This window comes from Trichechus manatus, unplaced genomic scaffold, assembly GCF_000243295.1.
Source record: "Trichechus manatus latirostris isolate Lorelei unplaced genomic scaffold, TriManLat1.0 scaffold00082, whole genome shotgun sequence".
Taxonomy (NCBI): Eukaryota; Metazoa; Chordata; class Mammalia; order Sirenia; family Trichechidae; genus Trichechus; species Trichechus manatus.
In genome coordinates this window covers 3326633-3337714 of record NW_004444018.1, presented here as the reverse complement: position 1 = coordinate 3337714, position 11082 = coordinate 3326633, and the positions used below count along the sequence as shown (strand labels likewise).

General features: G+C 40.2%; 1 protein-coding gene across 3 annotated transcripts in view; it reads left to right on the top strand.

Annotated features, from left to right (window-relative positions):
- Nucleotides 1-7165, top strand: part of FRMD3 (FERM domain containing 3) — a 347514-nt gene extending 340349 nt beyond the window's left edge. For 2 of the 3 annotated variants that reach the window (XM_004381295.1, XM_012556960.1), the window contains 2 exons: nt 1621-2082; nt 6942-7165. In XM_004381295.1, the coding sequence (XP_004381352.1) occupies nt 1621-2082; nt 6942-6955 (476 nt within the window). In that variant the 3' untranslated portion in view covers nt 6956-7165. Of the gene's footprint in view, nt 1-1620; nt 2915-6941 lie in introns of those variants that run through there. The other variant, XM_004381294.2, reaches the window with a different exon arrangement.
- The last annotated feature ends 3917 nt before the right edge of the window (nt 7166-11082 follow it).

Below are 11082 nucleotides of genomic sequence, written 5' to 3'. Positions count from 1 at the left end.
AGACTGCCAGGTCCTTCTTCCTAGTCTGTCTTAGTCTGGAAGCTCAGCTGAAACCTGTCCACCATGGGTGACCCTGCTGGTATTTGAATACCGGTGGCATATTCCCAGCATCACAGCAACATGCAAGCCCTCACAGTACGACAAACTGATAGGCGTGTAGGGGGTAATTATAATAGTGAACATTTACTGAGTGCTTCTATTACCTAATTTAATGGAACTGCAAAATTCATACAAATCTGAACACTATTTCCTTTTCCTAAATCACTGTCATTTCACTTCTAAAAAAAAGTTCACAGCCATTGAGGTTTGTGAATATCTTCACAAATTTGTAAACTTTGACTGTGATCCCTTAAGGAAATAGTTGGGGTAAGTCACCACTGTCCTTCTAGCCCTCCAGCCCAGAGCTTGCCAGTCTGGGTGCTGGGGGAAGTATGCTCTGGATGGCTTCCAGGTGTGTTCAGATATTATTTCCTCAACACTGGGGGTGATCAAATGGAACTTGGGTAGCTCCTCTCTTCTCCTCACTGTGCTGTATGAATATTTGTCATTTTCCAGGGTGTCATGTATGTAAATGAAAAAGAATTGGGACCCTCTGCTCTAGACCAGTGATTCTAAAGTGGGGTGGATGCACCCCATTGGGTAGGCAAGAAAATATTGGAATTTCTTTGTTTTATATATTTTTTTATTATTTATTATTCCATTTATTTATTATTATAAAGTGGGCAGCTTTAAACAACAGAAATGTATTCTCGCAGTCCTGGAGCTAGTAGTCCAAATTCAAGGTGTTGGCAGGATCATGTGCTCTCTGAGGCTCTAGAGGGGGAAGTTCCTTCCTTGTCTCTCCCAGGTTCTGGCAGCCCCAGACGTTCCTCGGCTTATAGATGTGTCCTCACATAGCCATCCTTCCTCTGTCTATCTCTCTGTGTCTCTTCCCTTCTTTTATAAGGACACCATTTAGATGGGATTAGGAATCACCCTACTCTAGTATGGCCTCCTGTTAACTGACAACATCTTCAAAGACTTATTTCTAAACCAGGTCATGTTCATAGGTACCAGGGGTTAGGACTTCAGCGTATCTTTAGGGGGACACAATTTGATCCATAACAAGCAGCAAGATCTAACTTCACGCATACAATATGATTGCAGGTATGTAAAACTAGTAACCAAAAATTGTGCCTAGAATGAAGACTAGAAAGCAATACATCAAAATAATACAGTGATTTCCATTGGATAGTAGATTGTATAATTTTACTGTGGAATGTTATTGGATGATAGTGTTGGCTGCTAAAAGACACTTCTCATAATTAAAACATAATAATGATTTATTGTAGTCTTATTCTTGCAGACATGACCAACACTGGGTATGTGCACACCTAAATGTTGTGAATGTTGCCAACCATTTGAGAAGAACCGGTTATTTTGGGTTTAGCATGTTGACCTGAGAATTTATGGTTCAGGGTCTGTTGCTAAAATGACTTTGTTAAAAGTCAAAATTCCACAGGACAATTTAACAATTTCTTTGAATTCCATTTTTTTGTTTGTTTCCACCTATGGATTTTTGTGAGAGGAAAAAAAAAAAAAAAACCCTGAAATTTAAAATTGAAAAAAATCTCTTTGCAGGTGTTCCCTTGCCTAAAGAGGACGACATTTCTGCCCCTTTGATCTCCAGCTCACCAGTGAAGGAAGGCCGGGAGTATGACGATCCCCCAAGTGAAGAGGAAGATAAAATAAAAGAAGAGCCCTTAACCATCTCTGAATTGGCATACAACCCAAGTGCCAGCCTGCTTCCCACCCCAGTCGATAATGATGAGATTGACATGCTCTTTGACTGTCCATCTAGGCTGGAGTTAGAAAGAGAAGACACAGATTCATTTGAGGAACTGGAAGCTGACGAAAACGCCTTTTTGATTGCAGAGGAAGAAGAGCTGAAGGAGGCTCGGCAAGCGTTGTCGTGGAGCTATGACATTCTGACCAGCCATATCCGGGTGAACCCCCTGGTCAAGAGTTTTTCCAGGCTCCTTGTGGTGGGCCTGGGACTGCTGCTCTTTGTATTTCCCCTGCTCCTCCTCCTTTTGGAGTCAGGTATTGATCTCTCCTTCTTATGTGAAATCCGCCAGACGCCAGAGTTTGAGCAGTTTCATTATGAATACTACTGTCCTCTCAAGGAGTGGGTGGCCGGGAAAGTGAACCTCATTCTCTACATGCTGGGTTGCTCATAAAGTTCGTGTCTCCTCTGACTAAGGGCTATATTCAATACTAGTGATTTTCTTCCCCAAAAATACCTGGTCTCGAAATGGTCCTGGGGCCATCAACAGGTATTCCTTATTCATAACAGATTACGCAAACCCTTAAGTTAGATTTCCAGAACTCACCGCACTTAAATAAGTTTCAATCAAATACAGTTATTTTAGTTACAGGTCAGGAAGATGGCCTTGAAATAACCAAAAAATGTTTATTTTTTATTATAGTGTAGTCTTACTGTTTATCTATTATATCATAATACATAATACATTGGGCTGAATTAGATTGTCCTTTAAAAAAAAAAGTTGGCACCATTACAAGCTCTAAGGTTTAGAATCAGAATTTTAGTAAAAACCCAAGAGAGAGTTTTTGAATATAATCCTTAGTGAAAACAATGTCCTCTAACCAATGCCTATACAATGAAATTTATGCTGGGTTTTGTTTTTGTTTTTTTAAAAATATTTTTATGTGTTCAAAATATTTTGGTAAATTTTTAGCAAAAAAAAAAAGAAGCCTCCTGGAGTTATTTAAGTGTACAGATTGTAAGATTAATACACAAGGGCATGTTGAGAATTTTTTAATTCATTTTTTAGAATATTTTTGGCTGAAAACCCCACAATTTGTTATACCTGCATGTGAGATAGTTGACGATTAAAAGATGCTGCAGTAAGTAAGCGCCTGAAAGAGACAGTGGATCTGGAGGACGTAGAAAAGCGCATCGAGTGGATGCAGGGTGGTCCATTTGTCAAAGGGTTTGGACAAATGACTTATTACTTTCGTTTGTATTCTGTTCACATGTTTTGGCTGAGGAAGCAGAAAGTTTTAAAAGGAAAGTGAAACTTTAAAGGAAAAAAAAAGGTAAAAGATATGCCAGTTAATTGCATATGATTGTACATTAACCCAAGAATGGAAGTAAATAGGAATTGAACAAATGGAAAGTAGCAGAAAAAGAATTTCTAGTGGTATTAGGAGACAAGTGGGGGTGGGCAGGCGATCTGTTTGGTAAACGTGGTGGTGATACAAACTATTTGACGATGTAAGGCACAATGCACCCATTGTCAGAGTGGACACAAACATGTTTACATGGATCTGAATAAAAGTGGAGAATCTTGAAGGTAAAGTTTTTGGTCCCTCATGCCATTCATTGTGATTCTGTGGGAAAAACTTCAAAGAATTGTGTGTCTGTGACTCTGTGTGTGTGCGTGTGTGTGTGTGTGTGTGAAAGAGAGAGAATGGCTTTTTGATCAATGCTGGTAGTCTTCCTTTGCGGGGATCATGATAATCCTTTCCTTTACCAGTTTCCTTGAGACCTTAACTCATTCATCATTGGGGTTGCCACTGAGAAAGTGAAGGGGAATCAGCAGCTAATGTACCACTTCAGCTTGGGTGAAATAGTGAAATCAGGACCTAACAAGACATGGAGTGGACAAATGCTATAGTACCTTCCTTCATAATATTACATCCGTGGGAACAACAGTCTGATGCCTTCCCATGCAGAGTACTTACCAATACTGTGGTGCACATAAGGAAGAAAAGAGAATGTAGTTTAGAGCATGGAGCATAGAATTTTTCCCAGGGATTGACAACATTCCATTGCCTTTATGTACAAAGAAATTGGGTCTCCTGTAATCTCTCCCTAACTCTAAGGACACTCTAACCCTATCATTAGCATTATTTCCAAATTGGGCATTCCAGTCCTACTCATTCAGTGGAGCTCTGCGGGCTTTATTAGACGTTTAATTTTGAAAATAAGTTTTGAAAATCAGCTCGTGATGACTTCAGTTGAGCAAACTGTAATATAAGTTTGCAGAGTGTTCTTTTGCATGTGTTTTCAGTGCTTTGCTTTTTAAATAAAGAATGTTTAAGACCTAAAATTTGATACCAGTATTGAAACATATTTTCTATGGTTGGTGCTCTCAACAATTTATTTTAGAAGTTTGAAAATGGGCAGCTTTGAAGTTTCTGTTTTTTCCCTTTATTCTCATACGACTTCTAAGGCATACTTTCTGACATAAGGGTATTCCAGTATACTCTGCACAGAAACAGACCCCCTTCTAATCATGCTTCATATCATTTTCTTTGAAGTTCTAGCCATGACAAATCATCTAGCCCTCGTCCTTTTAAATAATATTAAATAATATTTTTTAAGTTATGGAAATAATACATTGCCCATTGTAAAATGTTTGCATAATACTGACAGGATAAATACCACATGTAATCCAACCACGCAGATTTATATTAGGGAGTAATAAATACCTTATTTCAACACTTCCTGCTAACATTTTATTTTTCCTTAGGCAAAAACTTCACAGTTGAATAGAAATGTTTTTAAGTGAAGGAGTAAACAGGATAGGGTCTGCTTCATTGAAACAATAGCCGCCTAAAGTAAAACTGGGTGTCCGAAATCTCCTTTGGTCTGCATAGAATCAGAGCCTTTTAGAACATCCATTTAAGTTTTGTTAGAAGACAGCCACCAGTTGCCTGAATCAAATGAGGAAAAGACTGTTTCCAAAGATGGACAGTATATAATATAGTGAGATACAGAGTTCAAAGCAAGTGTGTGAGTATATGTATATCCCATATTGTTGCTATATGTGTGTTTATATATGAATCTGTGTATACGTGTGTATTTGTGTACACACAACTGATATGCCCCTCATATACATTGTGGTGTTTATTTTACCCTAGTTGAAGAATTTGTGATATATTCTTGGTCTCATTTCCCTCTCAGATATCATGGTGGGTACAATCCACAGCCTCAAAGGTTTAAATTTTCCATGAAAACCACTGTGTGTACATTTGTGGATATATATACACACATATATGGCAAATACATATGCACACACAGTCTTGTCTTCAGTGCTAATGCAAGTTGGATCATGAAAAAAAAATGTAGGTAAAGTATCGTGTATTCCTGTCTGTGCTTGGGACATATTGTAAAATGTTATGTATTTGGAATATATCTTGTGGTTTGTCTAGTATTTATAAATACAACTCTGGGAAGAATTCAAAATGAGTTGATTTCATTGAAATACTAGAGATATGGGGGCCATGTGACCTGTGATTGGAGCCTTATCTTTGTATAGTGAAATTTGCATTTCTATGTCAACATCCAGATTGTTTTATATGTTAATATGGTGGCAGGAATCCCTAATAAAAACGCTCTGGGGAAAATGTTTCTGCAATCATTTAGTTTTATTTGAAATAAAGTTGCATAGTCAGCCTGTGGGAAACTACAGAAAGGTACCCTCTAGGACCGTGAAATGAGGTCACCCTTTAATGGTGATAGCATGAAAAAAATCACAGGTAATGGATGAGATTAACCCTCTGCAGGGGTCACCCAGGCTGAAAGCAGGAATATTAGCACTGGCAATGCACTCAAATATAAAAGAAAGCTATGATCTAATTAATGTTATTAAGATAACTAGAGAAATAGGAATAGAAAAAATAGGGTGTTCTGCATAACATGGAGGAGGTAGGATTTCAGAGCATGACCCATTGCTGTCGAGTCAATTCCGACTCATAGTGGCCCTGTAGGACAGAGTAGAACTGCCCCATAGAGTTTCCAAGGAGCGCCTGGTGGATTCGAACTGCTGAATTTTTGGTTAGCAGCCGTAACTCTTAACTACTACACCACCAGGGTTTCAGAGTGCTAGATAGTAGTATTTCAGCACCACCTGCGAGCAAAGGATGTCTTCCTGTGCTCCAGAGAGCTGCATTAGACTCTTAACTCTGCGATACCCTTCCCCCACCAAAAAAAACCAAACCCATTGCCTTTGAGTCCATTCTAACTCATAGTGACCCTACAGAACGGAGTTCTAACTCATAGTGACCCTACAGAACGGAGTAGAACTGCCCCATAGGGTTTCCAAGGAGTGGCTGGTGGATTTGAACTGCCAACCTTTTGGTTAGCTGCCGAACACTTAACCACTGCACCAGCAGGGCTCACTTGCTATTAAACCTCTGCATCATCTGTCCATGGGCCCTGGAGGAATTCCACGATTCCACTTCTATCCTTTCCTCCACACAGTGTGGCCTGACAGGTTTGCAACAAGCAGAGCAAACAACCCCACACTTGACAGTTAAAAGGTATTACTTTGAATGAAACAAAAGAAGTGCAGTTACAATAGGAATACCATAGGTGCCAAGCAGAGTTGGACCCTACTTGTAGTGGCCTCTTAAGTCTGTCAAGTTCTTGCTCAGCAGGACCAGTCTCTAGAGTACAGGCAAGAAAAGAAATTCAAGGGTTAATGCCCAGGTGGCGAGATGGCTCATGGGTCTAGAGTCCTGGCTCCAGCAGCCTTAGCCGGCACCTTTGTTCGGGATAATGTCTGCAGATTCTGAAGGCTCTCCCACAAAATAGCCCTTGATCACTTATTCATTGAGCAGTTTGGCTGCCTGACCCAATCTTGCCTGTTAGGGAAAACGCTTCTCTTTTATTCTTACATTCTTTGCAGAGCCAAATAGAGGATGGATCTTCTACCACCATTCCCAGCTCAGAGGCAGAGTAGTAGGGAGAGGCTTCCGTCTTGGGGGGTGACTTCTGGGATGGTGGCAATGGATGGGACTCGAGACTCCTTGGGTCTTCTTTCTCAACAGGGGGAGATAATGTGCTAAAGGTCCCTGCTTACTTGTCCTCCTGCTTCTCTCTCTCTCTCTCTCTCTCTCTCTTTCTCTTGGACCTGCTTTTGGACTTCCAGTCTCCATGCCGTAAACAGACCCAGCGGGATCTGCCATTGGTGGGCCCAGACAGGACCGGCTCTCCACGTTCCAGCCTCTGTCTGTGACTGGGTGGGTAAGTTCCATGAGCCCCACTCAGTGGGCTCAGCTGTCGTCACTTCAGAGAAGAAGAAGGAAACCACACTTAAGCCGCAGAGCCCAGCTGTGCTCTCCAATCCATTAATAAAGCCGATTTTCATCCTCTTCTGGCCTTCGTGTCTGTTATCTATTGGGAACTGGATGAGGGGAGGCAGGATGGGTGAATATTTAGGATTTCTGTGTCCTCCAATATTATAAGCAAAGTAGGAGTGGTGAAGGCTACTACTGGCTGGACCTCAGGCTTCAGAGGATGTCTGCCCCTGACCTTGACCCTGACAGGCCTCACAAATGGGTGAGGAAACTTAGAAGTTGTTAGTGAAGAACAGAGGGATGGTTGGAATAGCCCATCCCTATTCTTTGCCTTTTACTGATTCTTACCCCAAATGTCTCTTTGGAAAGACAACGATAGCCATTTTCCTGGTTTCAAAGGACTACTCTTAGTAGAACAAAGGATATGATCTCTGTTGTGATCCTTCACTTGCCACTGGATATCAACACCTACAGTAGCTTGAAGCCACCAGTTGAGGATGTCAGAGCCACCAGCAACTTGGATCCTTGGATGACTGTGTGGAGCAGAGTACCACATGTCCACCCCAAACTGTTACTTGAGCAAAAACCCTTCCCTGGGCAAATTCAACACTCCTTCTTCCTCCCCTTCTTGCTATGTTGGCTAGCTCACCCAAGGGCGGGAAGTACAGCACAAAGCAGGTGTTGGAGATGCCCAGCAGTGGAGTCTCCAGGGCGTTCTATGGGAGAACCACTGCACAAGAGGGGAGGAGATGGCCTGCTGTGCATGAGTGCACCAGACCTGGGTCAGGGCCTGCTTTTTGGTGCTAATAGTTCTTATCACTCTTGCCTTCAGGAAGTCAGTTGGAATCCCATACAAGTACAACCAAGGTAGCCAACCCTGATAGGTCAGAATATAATAGAAAGCACTCAAATCTCTCCCAGGATCCTTCCTCAACACATAAATAGCTGAGTTAGAAATGAACTAATAGAGCGACCTATTTGAGTGGAAAATGGAGGGTTTATTATAATACAAGCTAACGTTTACTGAGCACTTAGCCTGGGCCAAGCCTTCACTGTGTTCTTTCATTGAGTCTTCATGATAACCCTGTGACATGAATAATATTATTTCCATTTTTAAAAGGTAGAAATAGAGGTTTTTAGAACGGATAAATTGTCCAAGGTCACAGTAAGCCAAGGGTAAAGTCAGAAATTGGACACTTTGAGCATGCTTTGTTATCTACTAGCAAAACATCTCAAAGGATCTGTAGAGGGGCAGAGCATAAAATGAAGGCAGGGATGCCATGAACATAGGATTTGGGAAGAATGAATCTCCCTGAGTTTCCTAAGGAGTCCCTAGGTGTTGCAAAGAGGTAACACACTCAGCTGCTAACTGAAAAGTGGGAGATTTGAGTCCACCTGGAGGTGCCTAGGAAGAAAGGCCTGGCGATCTACTTCTGAAAAATCAGCCATTGACAACCTTACAGAGCACAGTTCAACTCTGACACACGTGGGGTTGCCATGAGTCAGAATCAACTCAACGACAACTGGTTTGGTTTTGGTTTGATTTTCCTAAAGGAAAAAAAAAAGATGATAGAAATATTGCAGATGGGAAGGCACACTAACATGAATTCCTCTGTTAATATCATGTAGCATAAGTCATGATGTTATTAATTCTCCAACAGTGTAAAAACTGAAGAATTTCAAAATGGAAAATAAAGCCTGTCATATAACCACTCCAAAGAGACTTTGATTCCCAATACCAGCTCCTGACATTTCTTACATATTATTTAAGGCTGGCATAGAAATTGTTTATATTCAGGATTAAGTCACCAGCAAATCACTTCCTCTCAGTGAGTGAGGAAGAAGTGATGGTGGGAGTTCAGGAGTGATGGTAGGGAAGCCTTGGACATTTGGGAGGTAAGGAGGCCATTGTTGCAGCGAGATGCTGAGTCGGACACATCCACACTTCAATTTGGGTCTTCAGTTTGGGAAAGATTACTAACCTCTCTGAGCTTCTGGTTCTTCAGTTAATATTTTCTACCTAAAAGGCTGGTTGTCAAAAATAAATGAATCTTTCTAGAATGTACGGTTCATGTGGCCACAGATTTTTATTTGTTTTGCTCACTGCTGTATCACCAGCATTTAGACAGTACTTGGCACATAGTAGGTGATCAAGAAATATTTGTTGAATGACTGAGTAAAATTACGTATAGATCAATGTACAAAAGCCAGCTGAATTTCTATACACTAGAAATGAATACAAAAGTGAAATTAAGAAAACAATTCCATCTACAATAGTATCAAAAAATAAAATAGTTAAGAATAAACAGAACAACAAAAAAAAATGACTTGTATACTGAAAACAATAAATGATCACTGAAAGAAATTTCAAAAGACCTAAATAAATGGAAAGCTATCCCATGCGTATGGATTAGAAGACTTAACAAGGTTAAGATAAAATATTCCCAAAATTGGTCTACAAATTCCAGGAATCTCTATCGAAATCTCAGCTGTATTTTTTTGCAGAAATTGACATACTGATCCAAAATGATCTCTAAAATTAAAGAACAAAGTTGGAGGGCTCAAATTTTCCTATTTCAAAAATTACTACAAAGCTACAGTGATCAAGACTGTGTGGTAGTGATATAAAGATAGACATACAGATTTATGGAATAGAATTGTGAGCCCACAATAAGCCCATACAACTTTGGCAATTGATTTTCAACAAGGGTTCCAAGACAATTCAATTGGGAAAGAGTAATTTTTCAACAACATACAAAAGACTGAAGTTGGACCCATACCTCACACCACATTTAAAAATTAAAAATTAACTCAGAATGGATCAAAGACATCAAACATAAGAGCTAAAACTATAAAACTCTTAGAAGAAACATGGGACTATATCTTCATGACATTTGATTAGGCAAATGGCTTCTTAGACACAGGAGTGAAAGCACTACCAACAAGAGAAAAAATAGATAAATTGGACTTGATCAAAATTAAAAATGTGTGTGCTTCAATGAACACCAACAAGAAAGTGAAAAGACAACCCACTGAATCAGGAAAATATTTGCAAACCCTACAACCTAGATAAAGAACTTATATAAAGAACACTTGTTGTTGTTAGGTGCCATAACTCAACTCAATAATAAAAAGACAACCCAATTTAAAAAATAGGCAAAGTATCTGAATAGACATTTCTCCAAAGAAAATATACAAATAGCCAGTAAGCACATGAACAGATGCTCAACATCATTAGTTATTAAAACCTAAAACCAAACCCGTTGCCCTCTAGTTGATTCAACCCATAGCAACCCTATAGGACAGAGTAGAACTGCCCCATTTGCTGGTGGATTCGAGTTGCCGACCTTTTGGTTAGCTGCCAAGCTCTTAACCACTGCACCACCAGGGCTCCTTATTAGTCATTAGGGAAGGAAATGCAAATCAAAACCACAATGAGATATGACTTTATACCCACTATGATGGCTATAGGAGGCCCTGGGTGGTGCAAACAATTAAGCTGTTGACTACTAGCTGAAAGGTTAGCAGTTCAAACCCACCCAGAGACACCTCAGAAGACAGGTCTGGGGATCTGCTTCCAGTAGCAGTTCTACTCTGCACACATGGAGTTGCCATGAGTTGGAACCAACTTGACTGCAACTAACAACAACAACAGGATGGCTACAACAGGAAAGACCATAACAAGTGTTGGCGAGGATGTGGAAAAATTGGAACCCTTACACGCTGCAAATGGTACAGCCCCTTTGGAAAACAGTCTGGCAGTTCCTCTAAAAGATACATGTAAGGTTACCATATGAACCAGCAATTGTACTCCTATGAAAACGTATGTTACACAAAAACTCGTACACCAATTTTCATAGCATTTTTCATAGTAGCAAAAGAGTGGAAACAACCCAAATGTCCATCTACTGATGAATGGATAATGAAAATGTGGTATATCTATTCCATAAAAATGAATGAAGTACTAGTACATGCTACAGTATGGATGAACTT